Source organism: Lucilia cuprina, chromosome 4, assembly GCF_022045245.1.
Source record: "Lucilia cuprina isolate Lc7/37 chromosome 4, ASM2204524v1, whole genome shotgun sequence".
Lineage (NCBI taxonomy): Eukaryota > Metazoa > Arthropoda > Insecta > Diptera > Calliphoridae > Lucilia > Lucilia cuprina.
The window spans coordinates 480003-501680 of record NC_060952.1 but is presented as its reverse complement, the minus strand read 5'-3'; the positions used below and the strand labels follow the sequence as shown (position 1 = coordinate 501680).

Genomic DNA, 21678 nt, shown 5'->3' with positions numbered 1-21678 from the left:
AATGAGAGGATCACCAGAGATCACAATAAAAGTAAAATCGAATCTATCTCAACCACAATGCCGTCAACCACAAGACATTTGATCTCCATACAAAATGTATGAAAACTTATTGTCGATAGCGGTTGCGGTTCTAATTTTAATTAAGCTGTTAAATTGAAAAATGTTTAAATATTTCTTATAAATGTTTATGATTTAGAGATTCGATAATTTTCGAAAACCACATGACTGGGGTTTATTTTAGCAGCTTTAATTAATTTTAGGGCTACGGAAACTTTTCAGAGAGCAATATAAATTAATAAATGTGAATGTTTAATTTGGAAATCCAATTATAATAAAATTTAAAAATCCAACGTTTATTTGTATCAAAAAAAGGACAATTTAAAAGTACCATCTCTGATGTACATTGATCATCCATTCAGCCAAGTATTCAACCATACAACATGTACAGTCTGGCGGCATGTTGAGATAAAAAATTCACACGATCACTTGTTCTTTTGTTTTGACTTGTTTGGTTTGTTTCGACCCGTTCAAGTGGCCTGTTTTATCCCGTACATTTTATTACACTGATACTCTGAAGGCACTGCAAACATTTAACTTTAGTTTTAAAAGAGCTTAAAAAATGTCTTTGTTCTCTTTGTCATACTAGATTCCAAAAAATATATAATAATATAAATATATTATTGAACATTTTGCTTAATTGTAGATAGCTAATTAAGTCGTCGGATTTGTCAAAACAATTATAAAAAAGCAAATACTTCTTTAATAAAGTAAATAATAAAGTGTGCAACATAAATTCACTAATTGCGTGCACATGTGTTGATATGTTGAACCCATGAGTAAATGAAAGGAAAACCCGCCTTTAAAATTAACAATAAATTCATACTATTATAAAAATTAATAATAAAAATTATAAAAAAAATAAATAAAAAACAAAACGAGCACAAAAAGGAATAGTAAAGGATGGGTTTAAATCGTTTCTTCTTGGGAAGAATAATAAAACAAACACAAAATATGGTTTATGCAACATGCTGCAATAACTAACGTGACTCTGAAGCAGTGTGTCAGTAAAATAATGAGTCATCACTTGTAAGAATAAAAAGTATGATTATATTAAATGGTGTGAAGATCCATAGTATTTTTTTTTGTAATGGATACATAAACATACATGTAATACATACATTAACATATGTATTTTATACATACATATTTAAAAAAAAGGCTCATTAAATAGGGATTCCCTGTAAGATGAAACCAAATACACACTTTTTGACACCATATATTTATGAGTTTTTAAGTAATAAGAGTAAATATATGTTATTCAACATCAAGAGCACTGCTGCCAGATTTTTTCTGTGGTCTTTTTTAAATAATATTTTATCCACAAAAATCCCCACCATCAAAATATTTATATATTTTTATACCTCTTTAGATACTTTGATGATCTTTACATGTCTATAAGTACTTTTATATTATCTATTAAAATGTAAATTTTTTATTTAATAATAAAACTGATTACAGATTTTGTTATTTGTTATCTTTAACAATGTTTAACTGTAACAGTTTTCTAAAATTATCCCAAAAGTTATAAAATACAGTTTAAAAAAATTAAAAAGGTTTAAAATGTATATCCCCAAAATTGTTGAAAACTATTTTAGATTATTCAAGTTTTAAATAGATTACATTAACATCTTAATTAACGTTCGAAAAAATTGACGAACTTTCAATAATTTATGTTGTATCTCCCATATGTAACAAACTGTATATCAGAAAACTATTGTAGAAGGTGCAAAGCGCATCGGATATATAATGACTGATTCATCATCGCGCCGCCAAATCTGTAGAAGCTAGAATTGTGGAATGGCTAAAAAGGATATAAAAGTTGATTTATTTAAGAAATCAGTATCAATGCATGATTTTTTATATTTAATATATGTATACATTTTAGCATCCAATCATTTTTATAAAGGAAATATTTCTAATTTTTTGTTGAAAATATTACTTGTTCTGTATTGGTTTTTATGAAAAGAAGAAATTTTTTAAATATTGTTTTATAAACCATTCTACAATTCGCTTCTAAAACTATATATTTTGAAAATAAGGTTTTTTATGCACAAAACCAATTTGATTATTTTTTTGTTAACCACTAAGAAACAAAAACATACACATAAAACTTCCGTTTATAATGGTTAAATACACGCAGCCTTATGTATATACGCTGTACCTACATTAGGGGCATAACTCTTTGTATTTTTTCCGAATATAAAATTGTGTCACTTAATGATAACAGGTTTGTTCTTTCTAGGGTTTCCAAGAAAACTCAAAATGTAAAAACGCTAATTCCGATTTGATTCACAATAATAATAATAATAATATATGGACTATATTCAATAGTCGCTATTAGTAGTATTTTATAATGACATTGATTTTGTGTTATCTTTTTTCTTGAAATGTAAAAAAATTTATATACATATGTATTTGTATATTATTTTATTTTACTTCAATTTAATATGATCAATGACCATTGTAAATAGAAAATAAGCCAGAATTTATAAACGATTTTTAATTAAAATTTTGTACAAAAAATATATATACCCCTAATTAACAAGTTCTTTTTGTTTTCGTATTAGGACGATAACAATTTTCTAAAAATAAAAAATAATTCAAAAATTGTAAATGTATAGTATATACAAACATATTTGTAACATTAATAAAGAAATACTGAATGAATATGCGTAGTTTTAGTTAATGACATAAATTTTCTTTAATTTTTTGCTTAAGGAAGTATTTAACCGAAACCATTATCAACGCAGTACAATTATTTTGTTCCATACGTACATACATACATACATACATACATACATATATGTATGTATAATATTAATTTTGCATGTTTTTCCTATGATTTAAAAATGACCCATTTTTCGCAATATATTTTTTACGATAACATTACTATTCTTTACTTTCAATGAAGTATTAAAATTTTTCATTCATTTTCTACAAAACAGTAAATGTATTTTGATACGCTGCTTATCAACACTTAGTTCCGCTCACAATGATCTCGTTATTGTTTATTTTATCCCAAGCATGTGGGTGAAGGGTGACTAGTATTAGTACGAATGTTTGAATGTAACAGTATACTTGTCGTCGAACAAACTATTTTTTATAATTACAAAGGTCTCAGCATGTGTTAATATACAAACATATAATATTATTTTAAACAAATGTATAAATCCTAATATTTTTTAAAATTCTTGTTTAAAAATTTCTTTCTAATTGTCGCAGCTCTATGAGACTGTATGAGTGGATAGCGACAAAACTAATAAATACATTTTTTTAACCGGAAATATTATTTTCTTTTTAGAACCAGAATTTTAAGATAAAATAAAAATATATATGTATTTATAAGTATACGTACGTTGTGTATACAAATTATCAAAAAATATGTATGCTTTATTAATACTATCATGTGTTTAAATAGTAAAAAGAAAGTGCAAATCGTATTACCAATAATTAATACTGAAATCATTAATAAATTTAACTTGATTTTATGTATGAGTAAAGTGGAATAGCTAAGCATAACGTCACAGGTGGGTCATATTTTGTTTATTAGTGTCTAAAATTTACTGGTGCTAAATTTTAGTCAAATCGGACAACTCTAACCGCACGGAAATCGATTGAAAAGTGTAAAATTGGGTAAAATAATAGGCTTTACTGTACATATTAATCTCGCAAATCAATAATCATCCTCATATCACTAACCATTTGCTTTTCTAAACAGAGAATTTTTTTTTTTTTTTTTTGTAAATTAAAATCATGAAATATATAACTCACGCTTTAGCATAATTTTTATATTTGCAATATGGAACTCATTTACAGAAAAAAATCATTGAATTATTTGCTTATTTATTTACATGAGGAACATTAGAAGCCTGGATCCCAATCAGTCTTTTGTGGCTCCATATGTGTTGAATAGCAAACTATAATATCACCAGGCTGAGGTATGATGTTGGTGTCTTTTAAGCGTATGCCGCATTCAACGTCTTTTTTAATTGAATCTACTTCATTTTTTAAATGTCTCATAGATTCAAGAGGTCCTGTAATGGAAAAAGACGTAAAAACTTTGTTTGTTTGAGAAATGTGTTGTATTCTTACCATCGTAAATGGTTTCTCCATTTCGCATTAAACGAAATTGGTGTGCCCTTTTCAATACACCTTTTGTGCATCGACAACCTGCAACTGGTACTTCTTTTCGTCCCTCCGTAATAGAAAACTGTTGTAAAACATTTGCTTCTCCGGATATATCTTCTACTTTTAATGGAGGCAGTTTATTGCTGATTTCTTCTTTTAGGTCGTCAATTAAACGATATATGATATCACAAACTCGTATGGAAACGTCACCAGTTACTTTAGCAGGCGGTTCAACAGAAAAGGCATAAACGATTGCGTCGAAAGAGTTTGCCAATTCAATATTTGACTCTGACACATTTCCAACGCCATAATGAACTACATCCAAACGACATTTATCGTTTTCACTATATGTTTCTAAAACATCAAGTATGGCTTCGACCGAGCCATGTACATCTCCTTTGATTATTACACTGACGCGAGGTGTACCGTCATCTGGTAATGTCTCTTTGGACCTGGGGCCATGCCTTAAACGGAATCTACCAGCTAAGCGACGGGCATCTCTTTCTGCTCGATATCTTTCCAAATGTTCCTCTTCTTTTTTGCGTATTTCTTCAAGACTCTGTTCTGCTTTTTCTTTTTGAGCTTCGTGTGTTCGATATCTAAGGACAGAATGAGCCTTTTTCTGAAAGTTAGAAAAAAGTGTTAAGCACATTAACTGTAAAACAACATTATATAAAAAACCTCTGTATCAACTTCCAGAATTAAATCTCCTGCAAGCGGAAGTTCTCGCCATCCTAATATTTCCACAGGTGTGCCTGGTTCTGCTTTATCCAATGGCTTACCGTTATGATCAAATAGTCCTCTAACTTTGGCATGCGCAAGTCCACTAACTAAGACTGATCCTTTGCGTAAAGTTCCCCGTTTAACAATAGCAGTAGAAAGCTTTCTTAAAATAAAGTAAATAACTATTAATTACACAAATTTACAAATTAATATTTTTTGTTTGCTCATGAAATGAAACGTACATTTTTGGAAAGGCCAGTTGTTAATTGTCGGTTGTTAATTCACAATTTTTATTTTTTGTTCCTAAAAGTCAAAATTTTGAGATAAAGTGGTTTGGTTATTCAGTAGTGATGGAAAAATATTTGTTTTGGGAGCCTAACAATCAACTCAGTAAAAAATCGATAATATAAAATTTACGTCTTTATTAACACACTTTTTTTAGAATTATCTTGGAAGTGTGTGTGATAAAAATTGCATCTATTCACCAAGATTTAAGATTATTGCAACGTAATTTTTAATATTTGTGTGACATGAATTGATATAGAGTTGTGATTAGGACTAGTAAATTTTTTTGTATACAAAATAACTACATCACTATATATTTAATTTTGTCCTGTTTCTTTATGAATAATTAAAAAAATTGACGTCCAAGATTTTTTAAATATTTTTTCTCGACTTAGACGAGCAAAATAAAGAAATCCATATAAGTTTTATATCATGAGCAAAATCGTTGTTATGTTATTTAAATAATACCGGGATTATAATTATTATTAATAATATTTTAATGTTACTTTTTACGAATATATTTTTATAATAACAAACAAAACATTTACTACTTCATGCAATTTACATATATAAATTTATATTTTGAAATGTTAAAATTGTTTGCTTTAAGTAGTTGTGAGTTGGTTGTACGTAAGATCAAAATATTTTAATATTTTTGCAAGTTTTACAAACGGGCGCAACATAAAAAAGTTTGTCGTATAACATTATTCTATTTTACTCTTCATTTTGTGGTGACCGGAGATCAAGTGACATCGTGTGTGCGTTAAGCTACGTTCACACCTATAAAATGTTTGACGAAAATGACGTGATCCCTAAAAAATCTACATTTTTATTTCCTTTGCACAAACATAATATATCTTTGACGACATCAGTTCAGAATGTCTTTATTAATTCAAATTTAAGCTGAAATGTGTGTTTTTACTTTTTAAAACTATTAAAATTTGTATTTATTATAAAAGATAAGAACAATTTTACACTTAAAATGCATTTATACGTCTCGCTACCACCTTCATTAAAAATTTGTTTTACAAAATAAAGTTGTATTAAGAGGTTGTTGTTTAAAAGGTCGCATCGTGCATTACTTGCGAAGACCTATTTATGTATAATTTAATGTCATAGAAGGTCATTTATAAAAATGAGAAATAGGGTAGGATAAAGAACGGAGCCTTGCGGTACTCCTGAATTAATCTTGAACTAAGTGATTTGTTGGCCTCTAGATATTTGACAAGATGGAAATTAACCATACTTTGCATAACTTTGGAAAGTGCAAAACACTTTCCAGCGAATTGGCGTGATATTAGAAATCTTCCAGCATGTAGGAAATTGTCTGGCATGGTATAGAATGCTGAAACGATTAGCTAATGGACGAGCTAACGTCGAATAACAGAACACACAAATGGGCAGAAATAGATAAAAAAAAATAAAATCGATTAGCGTATTCTACTTGTAAAAACATTTTCATACAATTTAGGATTAACCACAATTTCAATTATACAACATTCTATTCAGAGTTTCTACTTTTTTAAAATTCAAAAAAACATTTCTAAAACTGAAGTCTATATTACTAGAAATATTAAGAGAAATATAAAAATAAGAAGAAAGAGAGTTCTATTTGGCTATGCCAAATCTTATATACCAGGATGTGTCATTAATTTTCGGAATTTAATCCTATATATATCATATATGTATAATTGGATCATTTTGTTTTTTTTTTTACCATGATTTAATCATTAATACTAAATTATACTGAATTTTATTATCGTATATCAATAGTTACACGAACATCAATACTCTTTTCGGATGGTGCTATTATGATTTACAACTCAACTCTTCTTTAGTTGAAATTTTAGTATTATCGACCACAACTTAAAAATACAACTCAATTGTTTAGATTAAATTTTTAAGATAAAACGAATAATTTTTTTTGTAATTTCATTAATCACTAATTTCGAACGAATTTATAATAAAAAGATGTTTAATACTTTTGTCATTTACAAAAAACACAATCCCATAATCACTTAATTATGTAAAAAAAAACAATTGAAGTTAGTAGTAATTCATAATACCAAAAAAATTTGAGTTGCTTTAAAGTTAAGTTGTTAAATAGGGTTGTAAACTATAATAGGAGCAGAAATAGTGCATTTAATGGGTTAATGATTCAATATTGCGGTTGGAACATTTATATACCGATCTACTTATCAAATCTAATATTTTGTTTTCTATAAAATTAATTTGTGGCGAATTTCATTGGTATGGCAGCATTTTTACGGAAGTAATGTAGTAAAAGTGAGGTTCGGCAAATGTTCAGTGTTCGGCGAAATTTTGACCGAACACCAAACGCCGTACTTTTTCCAAAATGTTTATTTATCATATTTTTACATCATCAAAAAGTTTGAAAAATGCTGAAAATTTTTTTACAGAAGTTATCATACATCCTGGCTGTACAATATATTTCCGATATACGTAGGTACTGAACGCCTTTTTAACTGTTCGTTTTTTAGCTGATTTGAAAAACTGTTAACCAGAAAGTGATTAAAAAGCTAAGAAAAGTGAAACCTTTAATTTGAATTATCTAGTTTTGACTATAAATCCTTGATCTCATTTGTTACATTGAAATTTTCAAGGTCCTTATTCTCAAACGATCTAGACACGTCTGTCAATCAGAGAGAATGTCAGGCTCTTAAAGAACAATAGGACCTAACCTATTGTTGCAGTTTGATTGGTATTCAAAATGAACAAAATCAGTTTACATTTGGCCTCCATATAAGGTTCGCATTAGAAAATGACAGGCTTAAAAATATTAGTATTTTTATGAAATTATACTTTAATTTTTTATGAACCAAAATTTCATATAAATCGGAAAATTTAAATTTGCGAATTGTGTTCAGTATTGTAAATATATTATCTTTATATTATATATATTTTTTATTATTTTTAGAAACTGCAATTTTACTAATTCGATAAAATTCATTTTGATTTCGATACATATTTAAAACGAAATTTGGATCACCTTGGATCATAATATGATAATGTATAACAATATTATGATAGATACCAAAATATGATGAAATATTTTGACGGTATTTAATCATAATATTATATTTCGTTTAAAATATTTGTAATAATTTGTCATAATAATTATTATTACATATTTTTATTATTATTATTATTATTATTATTATTATTTTTATTATAGAAATTATAATAATAGAAATAATAATAATAAATAACCGCTCAAAATTAGAGTTCAATAATCAAAATTATTCATACCCATTTTTATAGAACGTAAAATAATTTTTGTATGAAAGCACGAAATATATCTGTTATATATGTATATTTACCCTCGTCTTGGATCTGTTTTAGATTCCACAACAACTCCTTCCATCAGACCTGTGAAGTCAGCTTTTAAACCCATTAGCGTCGCCTGTGTACTAACTGCTTCTGATAGCAATGGAAGATTTGTGCCCTTCGTTGCTGAAATTGGTATTACTTGAATATCGCCGCCATGTTCCTCTAAGCTCAAACCCATTTGAGAGAGTTCTTGTTTTGTTTTCTCCTGAAATATTTTATCATTAGTTTAAAAAACATTGTCTGCATAACGTTAGGGATAAGTTTTTGCAGTCCTGAATACAATTTTTGTATTTCTTTTACTATACAACTCATTTTTACGATATTTATTTTAAAACTCAAGGGAACAATTTTTATTTCAACTCTTAATTTTTTATGTTCAAAAGAACTATGTTATGTTCAAAAGAACTGTTGTGCTTTTATTCTTGTATAAATAAAAAACAATTTTTAATATTAAATATTATTAAAATTTTTTACAAAACTATGAAAGAGACGTGTAGTTGAGAAGGACGGCTAAAAGCAGGAATATAAGTATAATTCAAATGTGACAGTAGTAAATAAGAATGACAGATTGTAAAGTGGTTGACAGGGTTACCCCTAACATCTCCCTTCTTAAGGTTGCTTGATCAATCTGGAATTCATTTAGTATATCTAATAGTAGTTGAAATTTTTCATTTGTTGTGTGTCTTAAGTTGGAGTACTCAATCTTAGTTGATCTGCATGAACAAGAATTTTACGATCTCCATCATCTATTAAAATGTTGTAAATTATATTACCTACTTTTTCTATTATTTCTCCTGGAACCCAATAATTTTTGTTGAATTTGAAGTTTTTTTACGTATACCAAGCCTGAGTGTTTTCCGCCTGGCCATTTGTGTGTTTGTGTGCACCAAGATTTTAAATTCTCAGAATAGAACAATTTGTTCCGGATTGCCGAATTGGGGACAAAACTCACTGAGTAATTTTGTCGTAGCAAGTGTTATTATTGTATTTGTCTCAAAAATTGCCGTATTCTTTGAGTAAGCGTCTACAATAACCAAGTAATATTTAACTTTCACAGGTCCAGCATAATGGATATGCACTCGTTCAAGAGGACGTGTTGTTGAAGGCCATGAACAGAGATCTGTTCGTACTGGATTATTATAGTCCTCAATATCTTTGTCGATATTCGGCCAGTACACATAGCTTCTAGCGATGGATTTACTTCTTTCAGCTGAGATGTATTCTTTATGTAGCTGCTTGAGTATTCCGGGTCTAAACATTGAAGGAACTACAATAGGGGTGTTGAATAGTATGACGTCATCAATTTGTGAGAGTGAATCTCGTCGGTTGTAGAAGGAAAGTATTGATAAAAATATATTCTTATTTTCAGGCCAACCATGGTTCATGTGGTGTATAACGTTCTGCAGAATAGCATCATTTTTGGTTTCCTGAACGACCATGTTCAATCCATAGAGATTGATGTGATGATAAAATCATCAGATGGTTTCTCATGATTGTCTATGAGACGTGACAATACGTCGGCATGCCCAAAATCTTGTGTGTCAGTGTATTTTATCTCGAAGTCGTATGCAATTAAAATCAGTGCCCAATGTTGTAAGCGATTAGCGTTATAAACAGGAATAGCTCTCTTAGAACCAAAAATCCAAAAACCAAAAATCGTTAATAACGGTTTGTTGTCTGTATGAAGCGTAAACTTGTTTACTTTACTGGTTCTTGGCATTGGAGAAGTATTGCAAGAAAATCCATCATCTGCGTCTGCTGCGCCTTAAGTTGAACAATTTTGTAATTGGACTTATTGCGTTGTAATTTACTTTCCGGTAACAAATTAGGATTAAAGATGTTTTCGCGAAAAATTAAGTAATTTGTTTCCGATTTTCACTCAAACTATGTTATGTTAATTCATGCATAATTTAGCTGCTTTTATAGATGTCATATGTTTGACATACAGATGCGCAAGTGTCGCATCTTAGGCAAAATTAAATCTTATTACTTTAACAACTACCCCATAAAAACTTAACTCCCAAAGTAAAGGGCCAAATAGACTACACAAGCGGCTTGACAAACATACTAGTATTTTACGTTTGTACAAGCCTGTTTTTTACAAAATTTATATTTCGAAGAAAAATTTACATCTGTATCTTTGCAAGTCCACAAAAAATGGGAAAAATCTGTGTTTGTACTAGCAATGTGTGTGTAGTTTCTGTTGAAATGAAAAAATATGTTTGTCAAGCCGCTTGTGTAGTCTATTTGGACCTTAAGTAAATTTTCCCATATATGTATTTTATATGTATGTAATGTATTAATTGCAGTCTAAAATGATTAAAATTTGATAAATATGTTAGAATTTACACAATATCAAATTTATGTGTGTAAAGATAAATATTTATAGTCAAATATATTTCGACGTAACGACTTAGAAAATTATGACTTAACGATATTATTTAGGCCTAAAATTTTGATTTTTTTGACAAATCGACATATTTAACTGCAAAGTTAAATATGTTTTTTTAATAACGTAGCTTAAATTTATAAATATCCTATTGTACCAATTTTTATAAAAAACTTAAAATGATTTGAGAATTTCATGATTTAAGGCATATAAGGGAGAGGCATGTATGGGAAATATGTACAAGGGTCCCGTAGGGTCACATCCCGTATATAGAATTTCCGAATTAAATTTGTGGGATTTTTAAAGCATTTTTGAAAAAAAAAATATTTTTTATAAATTTTTTGATTTCTCTAAGGGATTAGGTCAAAGTGGGCATATAAGGGAGAGACATATATAGCCACCATATAGAAAATATGTACATGGGTCTTAGTTATTTTTAATAAATTCCTAAAAGAAATTCATGGAAAAATTCCTTGATTTCTCTAAGTGATTTAGTCGAACTTGGCATATAAGGGTTTTTTTGATTTGCCATTTTTAATTATTTTCTTGCAAAATCTCATATGTAATATTTATTACGTGGTAATATGTAATATTTATTACGTGGATTCACTGCCATAAAAAATTTTTTTTGGCCCTAAGTGGTACGCTTGAAAATCTGGATTTTTAGTTTAATACATTTTTTTTTGGATATATATATATTTTTTTTTTGGAAAATTAAATTTTAATTCTGAACGAAGACTATCGAGATATCATTGGGTTCTGATTTAAATGCATGTTGGTGGTTGTTTGTCTCCATCCTAAATTACGACTAATTAACAATAAGAGTGTTCTTATAAACGTTCAAAATCCTCGTCAACTGTCCAATCTGTGCATTTTAGATTTTACATAGAATTTGAATGGGATTTTACACTGATACATTCGATCGCCTATTTGAATTGATCATTTTAAAATAAATTTTCTCTTCTAAATATGTGCAAGTTTTCATTCTTGGGTGTACCGTTTAACATTTTTTTTTGAGAAATACCTCTCAAACGATACGTTTTAATGTATTAAATACGAGAAAATTAAAAAACTATTTTTTTTCTACCAGCGATTGAAAATCTTGATATCAGTACAATATGTTAAAAAAAAATTCTACAATCTTTTCGAAATGGGTCCTAAAAATTTCGTAATTTTGAGGTTATTGCGGGAAAAAATAATTACAATTTATTTGTGTATTTCTAATCTGCAAAACGATACGATTTTAGTGTAATATAAGGGGCATATAAATTTCAAAATAATCTAAAAAATTCTGAAATGGACAAACCAAGTACAAAACTATTTTTTTAATATTTTTCAATAAAAATTAAAAATTAAGAAAATTTTGACTATTTCGAAACAAAACGATTATAATATTCCTCTCCAATCATCTAAAAATAATTTTGCGGACCAAAAATACTCGATAAAAATTTTAAAATTATTTTTGCCTTAATCTGCTCAAAATCACCGAATTTTTAAGACTCATTTCAAAAAAATCGAAAATATTTTATTTTTCACACATTATAATGAGGTCAGGATTTTCAATCGCTGGTTCAGTACATGAATACGCATCGATTTAGAGGTATTCATACATGAAATTCTTAAAAATGGAATACTCTATTGTACACGTGTTCATGAATCCTCTTAATAATAGTTTAAATAATGGTTTATAATCATGAGAAGGTTGATGTATACCTTCTCATGATCCACGAAGTAGATAAAAAAGTTCGATTTGTGTAATTATTAAAAAAAAATTCACTGAGATTCACCGTGATTCGAACCTACAAAGTCCTGCTCAATAATCCATCTCATCATACACAACAACACATCACCATTAAAACTTTATATACTACTAGCTATACCCAGTGTGCTACCCTCATCGTAATGGAATAAAATAAATATCATTATTGTAAATGTATATATATCTGCAATATCAAAAATTCCCCTTTTAGAGAACTCTTTAAGTTTGATTTTATGATTCTAGTCTCAATATTACAGAAAATTAGAAAAAACAGTTGAAGAACGAAAAAGTACCAGACAGTGCCTTTTTATACATTTTCATTAAATCAGGATGACGCATGTTTAATTTTCAACCAGAAACCAAAAAAATCGCATAAAGATTTTTATACAATCAGGAAGCTCCATGTCCAATTTAATGTTTTTAGGTTCAATATTATACAAAATTCGAAAAGTATTAGTAAAAGAACAAAAAAGCACCAGAGTATGCTTTTTCAATTTTCGTTCAATTGGGATACTGCGTGTTTAATTTTATGTTTATATACATATTCAATATTTTAGAAAGCTCTAAAAGTACCAGTACCAGTGAAGTACGAAAAAGTACCAAAGGACCTATTTTATTTAATTTCATGTTCCTAAGTTCAATATTATAGAAAATTCAAAAAGTACCAGAAAATATTCTAGTTTAAATTTTTATTTACTCAAGTCCTGATTGCTTTTAAAGATTCTAATTAACTCCGGGCTCCACATGCTTAATTTCATGTTTCTAGGATCAATATTATAAAAAACACAAAAAGTTCCTTTTGAAGAACGAAAAAGTACCCTTTATAGGTTCTCACTTAATCCAGGCTCTAAACGCTTAATTTCATGTTTCTAGGTTCAATATTATAGAAAATTCAAAATGTACCTTTTAAAGAACGGAAAAGTACCAAAAAGTCCCCTTTTATAGGTCCTCACTTAATCCGGGCTCTATATGCTTAATTTCACGTTTCTAGGTTCAATATTATACAAAAATCCAAAAAGTACCTTTTGAAGAACGAAAATGGTTCAAAAAGTCCCCTTTTATATGTTCTCACTTAATCCATACTCTACATACTTAATTTCATGATTCTAGGTTCAATATTATAAAAAATTCAAAAAGTACCTTTTGATGAACGAAAAGTCCTCTTTTATAGATTCTCATTTACTCCAGGCTCTACATGCTTAATTTCATGTTTTTCATGTTTCTAGGTTCAATATTATAGGAAATTCAAAAAGTACCTTTTGAAGAACGAAAAAGTACCAAAAAGTCCCCTTTTATAGATTCTCATTTACTCCGGGCTCTACATGCTTAATTTCATGTTTCTATGTTAAATTTTATAGAAAACTCAAAAAGTACCTTTTGTAGAACGAAAACAGTACCAAAAAGACTAATTTTATAGATTCTCATTTACTCCGGGCTCTACATGCTTAATTTCATGTTTCTAGGTTCAATATTATAGGAAATTCAAAAAGTACCTTTTGAAGAACGAAAAAATACCAAAAAGTCCCCTTTATAGATTCTCATAAAAAGTACCATTTTTAGAACGAAACAGTACCAAAAAGTCTCCTTATATATATTCTCATTTACTCCGGGCTCTACATGCTTAATTTCATGTTTCTAGGTTCAATATTATACAAAAATCCAAAAAGTACCTTTTGAAGAACGAAAAAGTACCAAAAGTACCCTTTTATAGGTTCTCACTTAATCCATCCTCTACATACTTAATTTCATGTTTCTAGGTTCAATATTATAGGAAATTCAAAAAGTACCTTTTGAAGAACGAAAAAATACCAAAAGGCCCCTTTTATAGATTCTCATTTACTAAGGGCTCTACATTCTTAATTTCATGTTTCTAGGTTCAATATTATAGGAAATTCAAAAAATACCTTTTGAAGAACGAAAAAGTACCAAAAAGTCCCCTTTATAGATTCTCATTTACTCCGGGGTCTACATGCTTAATTTCATTTTTCTAGGTTAAATTTTATAGAAAACTCAAAAGTACTATTTGTAGAACGAAAAAGTACCAAAAACTCCGCTTTTACAGATTCTCATTTTCTACGTGCTCTACATGTTTCTAGGATCAATATTTATAAAAAACACAAAAAGTACCTTTTGAAGACCGAAAAAGTACCAAAAAGTGCCCTTTTATAGTTTCTCACTTAATCCAGGCTCTAAACGCTTAATTTCATGTTTCTAGGTTCAATATTATAGAAAGTTCAAAATGTACCTTTTAAAGAACGGAAAAGTACCAAAAAGTCCCCTTTTATAGGTCCTCACTTAATCCGGGCTCTACATGCCTAATTTCACGTTTCTAGGTTCAATATTATACAAAAATCCAAAAAGTACCTTTTGAAGAACAAAAAAGTTTCAAAAAGTCCCCTTTTATATGTTCTCACTTAATCCAGGCTCTACATACCTAATTTCATGTTTCTAGGTTCAATATTATAAAAAATTCAAAAAGTACCTTTTGATGAACGAAAAGTCCCCTTTTATAGATTCTCATTTACTCCGGGCTCTACATGCTTAGTTTCATGTTTCTAGGTTAAATTTTATAGAAAACTCAAAAAGTATCTTTTGTAGAACGAAACAGTAACAAAAAGTCTCCTTTTATAGATTCTCATTTACTCTGGGCTCTACATGCTTAATTTCATGTTTCTAGGTTCAATATTATACAAAAATCCAAAAAGTACCTTTTGAAGAACGAAAAAGTACCAAAAGTCCCCTTTTATAGGTTCTCACTTAATCCATCCTCTACATACTTAATTTCATGTTTCTAGGTTCAATATTATAGGAAATTCAAAAAGTACCTTTTGAAGAACGAAAAAGTACCAAAAAGTCCCCTTTTATAGATTCTCATTTACTCCGGGCTCTACATGCTTAATTTCATTAACGAAATAAAAATTTTATTCCAAAATATTGCAACATCGTAGCCCGTTATTACGTATTTATATGTATAAGTTAATAAACCAAAATCAATGTTTTATGAAAAAAGTACCAAAAATAGGTACAATTTTCACCCCTTAAACATCCGAATAACCAAAAAGTACTAAATTTATATTTTTATTTTTTCGTCAAGTTATGAAGGAGTCAAAAATATTGTTTGAATGTTCACTGGTTTAAAAGATACATGGGGTGCAAAAAAAGTACCAAAATACAGTTTTTACCCGTTTATTCCCTAAAGGGGCCGAAATTGAAAAAAGTACCAGACACCTGTCCGCTTATTTTTTAAATGAACGACGATAAGCTTTAAACTATTTTTGTATCTTTTCTAGTTTAGGAGATATGAGGTTACCGATTTTACCCGTTTTTACCCTTTTTTACCCCCTAAACATTCGAATTTCCAAAAATCCCGTCTTAGTGGATCTATTTGGTGGGAGACCAACCCCCTCTCCAAATTTCAGCTCTTTAGCTCTAACCGTTTAGGCTGTGCGATGATGAATCAGTCAGTCAGTCAGTCAGTCAGTAACGTTAGAATTTTATATATATAGATAGAAGATTAAAGATTAATAACTGAGTTTTAAGTATTTGCTTTATTTTAGGTTTTAACTTTCAAATCAAACTCAATTTTCTTCGAAACAAATTAAATTTTATTCGAAACGAATTATTTTCAAAACAAATTAGATTTATTGTGTATCATATTCAATATATTTAATTTCAAATTAATTTTTTTATTATAAATTTAATTTGTTTAACTACAAATAAAATTTTCTTTTAATTTAAAATTTAAACATACATACATACATACATACATACATACATACATACATACATACATACATACATACATACATACATACATACATACATACATACATACATACATACATACATACATACATACATACATACATACATACATACATACATACATACATACATAAAAATTAAAGCATAGTAATAGTTGACGGAAAATAAACCTTCAAATAAACCATTATTACATCCGATAAACTGAGAAAAAAAACAAATTCATGTTGAGAATTAGAAATTAAAATTTGGAGAATAAAATTAAAGTTCAGAAGTTTAAATTAATATTGAGAAAAACCTAAAATAATAAAATTAAGAAAGTAAAATTAAGATCAGGAAAAACTTAATTGAAATTCAGATTTCCAACATTATTGCAAATTTACATAAATTGCAAATTTAAATTGAGAAATTAATAAATGATAATAGGATATTTAAAATTTTTATGAAATTATTTAAAAATATTTTTCTTATAAATCTTTTAAATAGGATATTTATTTAAAATATTATAAATTTCAATACAAAATTATTATTTCTCAATATTAATTTAGATTTTCTTAATATCATTTTGTATTTTATCGATTTGTATTGTCTCAATATTAATTACGATTTCTCTTTATCAATTGGTTTTTTTTCTCATATTGAGTTGGAATTTTAAATTACAATTTGTTTTTTCTTAATATTAATTTTGATTCCTAAATTTAATTTTGTTATGTCTCAACATTAAATTGGTTTTCTAAAATTCATTTTGGTTTTTCACAATACAAATTTAGATTTTATCAATTTAAACTTGTAAGAGTGTTGAACCCTTGTACATATTTCCCATATGGTGGTATACATGTCTCTCCCTTTTATGCCCGTTGTGACCAAACCCCTTAGAGAAGTCAAGAAATTTGTCCAATTATTTTTTTTTCCAAAAAATTGCTAAAAATCTCACAAATTCAATTCGCAAATTCTATAATCGAGATGTGATAACTAATCCCACAAATTCAATTCAGTTTAATTAATGAAATTTGATACCTTTACCTTATCGTGATTATATGTGCCTCTGACCTATACGACCACTTGGACCAAAGTCTAATTTTTAAAAGATCAATAAAGTTAAGCCTTAGCAAAATAAAACTTTTAAATAACAAACATTTTTGTCAAAAATAAGTTTTTAAAAGGTTTACAAAATATCTAAAAAGGCTCTTTTGAGGGATTTTACAACAATTTAACAAAAAGTAATCTAAGCACCTACTTTAGTGTTTAAGATAAAGTAAGGAATACTTACAATATTAGCTTCAGGTTTATCGATTTTATTAATGGCAACAATGATGGGAACTAAAAATAAAAATATACATATTCAAATAAATGAATGAATAAATAAAAAAAAAAACTCTTAACCTATGTATCTGTTCAAAATTTCACATGAAATTATTAAGCTTTAAAAGCAAGTTTTTGCAATCTTTTTTTATTTAAGGCAAAAAATGCCGAATCATCAAGTATTTTTTGTTAAAAATCCTATAAACAATTATTATAATTACATCAAATTTACAGAATAGGAATACATTTCAATTCTATGAATTTCTTTATTATATTACATTTAAATATGTATTATTTTAACATTAATCTCAATATGGACAATAAAAAGGGCATATATCCAAAACTCTAACTCAAAAATTTTACAAATTTAAGCTATAAAAATAGCAAAACAGGTGATTTAATTTTTGTCCTCTAATAATTTAAAATCATAATCAAGGATTTCCTTTAAACTTTAGCAAGTTATACTATGTGTTATCGTATGTTACTGTCCAAGTTTTACTCAATTTAGTTAATAATAAAAACATAAAAAATATGTAAGTATTTCTGAAGATATTCAACAAAAATATATGAACAAAATGTTGAAAATTTAATTTTTTAATGCAAGTATCTCCTAAGCTATAAAATATAATAGATCTTTTTGCTCAATTTTTTTTCAATTTTACCGATCCGACCTTTTTTGAATTATAAATTTTAATTTAATATTTGAAGCATGGATGCGAATAAGGGCGTAAAGACCACCTTTTCAAAATCGCGTTTTTTCGCATAATTATATTAAACTAACCTTTTTACATCTATTCATAAAAAAATAAATTGAAAAATATAAATTTTTCGCTAATATAGATAGTTTTAAAAGCACGATTTTTAAATACTATTTATTTTTTTGGGTAAAAAATATTAGCAATTTAATGTATTTTTCTGTAAAAAATCGTATAAATTTGAATTCTAATTGCACCAAATTTGCAGAATGGTTGGAAAACATTTCAAATTTATTAATTTTTTAATTATATTGCAAAAAAGATTATTATTGAATGAATTATTTAAGTACGAAAGTGTGGACAAGAAGAAGGGCGTATATCCATAACTATAGTTATATTTTAAAAAATTATTATATCTTGTTATTTTAGGATTATTTTAGTTAAAGAGGTCCCATCCAATTTGATAATGAACTAAGATACTAATGTGGTTCGCTGATTTTGACAATAACGCAATAAGGTGCGATTTAAAGATTTTTCTAAGAAAAATTTTTCTAAGTACAATTTTTACTATGCTATTGTTATTATACTATTTTTATATGCATATTACTATAATTGATTGATTAATATACCAAAAAAATCTGAAAACCGCTTATAGCAAACAATTTTTTAAATATATAGAAAAATTTAACTGCTCCAGGCTTCATTTATTTATATATACTTTCAACTAAAATATATGGATATATGCCCTTATTCCATATTAGCAAAATTTCAAGTATTAATTTTGGCAAGTTGTGACTCGAATTTTTTACTGAGTTTTAGCACAGGGATAGATGTGAGTTATATTTATGCATATATGTGAAAAAAGTAGGAAAAAATGCCGATTTTAAAGTTTTATGATGTTTTTATCGTCTCCTGTAAAATTTCCCAAATGGTTTATACGCCCTTATTCGGCTCCATGCTTCATTTAATTTAATTTTTTCAGAGGTAGACTCATATCTTCCAAATTTATGGTCCGAATAAGCTGATTTAAATAGCGTTATATTCAACCGTATATCTAATAGAATTATTGGATATTCGGATATTGCAGATATCTGGGGTCTTCTGAAAACTGATTTCAACATACATATGGACAGACGAACATGGCTAAATTGGTTGCGCTATCCAATAATGACTTATCAGAAACAAAATGTGAAAAATCTAATAAACTAACAAATAACGGCAAGGTGATGTTAGTTTATTTGATGATATAGTTAAATTCGTTGAATAAACTCTTTAAAAATATATATTACAATTTTACATTACCATTAGCTTCTTTTGCCAACTGTATTACTTCTTTAGTTTGAGCCATCACACCATCTTCAGCTGCTACAACTAAAACAATAATATCTGTGGCTATTGCTCCTCGCGCTCTCATTGAACTGAACGCTGCGTGACCTGGTGTATCGAGAAACGTTACCTTATCTCCGTTTTCCAAACTCACTGTAAATGCTCCTATATGTTGGGTTATTCCACCAGCTTCGCCAGATGCAACATCAGCTCCACGCAATGAGTCTAACAATGTTGTTTTGCCATGATCTACATGCCCCATAACGGTTACCACAGGGGGACGTGGCCTCAGTTGTTCTGCAGTAGCTGGAGGCCTTGGAAACACATCCTTATCTTTACTTTCGATTTCTGAGGTAGCAGATGTTGGTGCTGCTACGATACGAACTCTAGCCCCAAGTTTTTTAACAATTTCTTGTATGACTTTTATGTCATGCAATTGTGCAGATGGTTCAATATTGTCTGCATCTTTAACAAACAACATGGCTTCCTGGACATCTTCTGCAAAAACGTAAGATGCATAAAATTAAGCAATTTATTTGACAGGTATATTTCATATTGCATAAATATGATTGCACTGCCAAAATTATATACATTAATTTATTCCGAGAATTGTATTTTCACATACCCAAAGAACGACTTGTAGATTTTGATAACTGATCTACAGTCATATGCCGCCATATCTCTACTACGCCTGGCAAATCTGGAGAATTTTTCTTTTTTGGGGAATATTCTATGATTCTTTGGGATTTCTGTAAAGGTAAACAAAAAATATTATTCAGATTAGCTTTAACTTGCACTAACAACATTACTATTCTGTCAACGATTTCATTATTCGCATTTCCCACAAACCTTTTCTTCGGCAGTTTTTCGTCTCTTGAATAGCACTTCGCATGTGAATATAGATCTAGCAAAACTTTTACCATGCAAGAGATTAAGGTTCGACACCTCCGGTGCAAACCGGCGAATGGAAGATCTAAAAGAAATATTTCTAATGATTTTAATCATATTTTGCATGCCTTCAACTTAACAAACAAGAATGAAATTAGTTTGTAATTTATAACTTTTATGTAATTTTATAAAGTTTTTCACTAATTCTTTTACCGAATTACTTTAGAAAACATTTTTTACGTAAAAATTGCATGCAATTTTTCTTCTTTTAACTAAAATATGCAACTCATAAAGATTGATAACCTTCAGAAGTTTTAAAAACAGCTGATTTTCCTTTTTAAAAACACCCTGTTGTTTTAAGCGAGTAAATAAATTTTACCAATGACAAAAACCCATATAAATATATAAGGCAGTAACAATATCGATATAGCAGTGAAAGAATTTGAAATAGTGCCTACATACAGTTTCATACATGCAATTTCAAAAATAAATAAAAGTGTAGCCAATACGTTTAAAAAGGGGTTGTTATTTTCAAAAAATTTAATGGTGATGACGCGAGATCTGAATTAGAACTCTTAAATTGTTTATTTAAAAAATAAAATAAACATGGAAATCTTAAACTTATTTTTATATAAAATTCTTGAACTTATGGGAATATATAAAAAAAAATATCAGTTGAATTCTCGAACAACATATGCATGTACAGTATTGTTCGAAACCTAAGCAACTTTTTTGGCATTGTATACAAAGTGCTATATTTTCTATTTTAATTGATTTATTCAAAATTATATAATTGATAATAATAACATTATGTGTCTACATTATAATAACAACAAAATTTTAATTCCATTTCGCTGTGAGTTACAAGAAAATAATAACTGAATTAACTCCATAAATAGCTGTTCGAAACTTAAGCATCTTTTTGATGTTCTTATGAAAATCGTTGGTCCTTCTGAGTTCCAAACACCTTTATGGAATGGATTATTTACTAGTGTAGTTCGTAATTAATC

General features: G+C 28.1%; 1 protein-coding gene across 3 annotated transcripts; it reads right to left on the bottom strand.

The window, feature by feature from the left end:
- Nucleotides 1-3827: 3827 nt before the first annotated feature.
- On the bottom strand, nucleotides 3828-20941 carry LOC111683135 (translation initiation factor IF-2, mitochondrial). Of its 3 annotated transcripts, none has more exons than XM_023445171.2 (9): nucleotides 20882-20941; nucleotides 20630-20753; nucleotides 20406-20529; nucleotides 19757-20278; nucleotides 17728-17777; nucleotides 8538-8752; nucleotides 4870-5074; nucleotides 4153-4810; nucleotides 3828-4094 (listed from the first exon to the last, which is right to left on the bottom strand). In XM_023445171.2, the coding sequence occupies exons 1-9, from the start codon at nucleotides 20899-20901 to the stop codon at nucleotides 3922-3924; spliced, it is 2091 nt and encodes a 696-aa protein (XP_023300939.2). In that variant the 5' UTR covers nucleotides 20902-20941; the 3' UTR covers nucleotides 3828-3921. The 3 variants fall into 3 exon arrangements, with proteins under 3 accessions (XP_023300939.2, XP_046805266.1, XP_023300938.2); XM_046949310.1 differs by having other exon boundaries at nucleotides 20890-20928; XM_023445170.2 differs by lacking the exon at nucleotides 20882-20941 and having other exon boundaries at nucleotides 20630-20872.
- Between the last annotated feature and the right edge of the window lie 737 nt (nucleotides 20942-21678).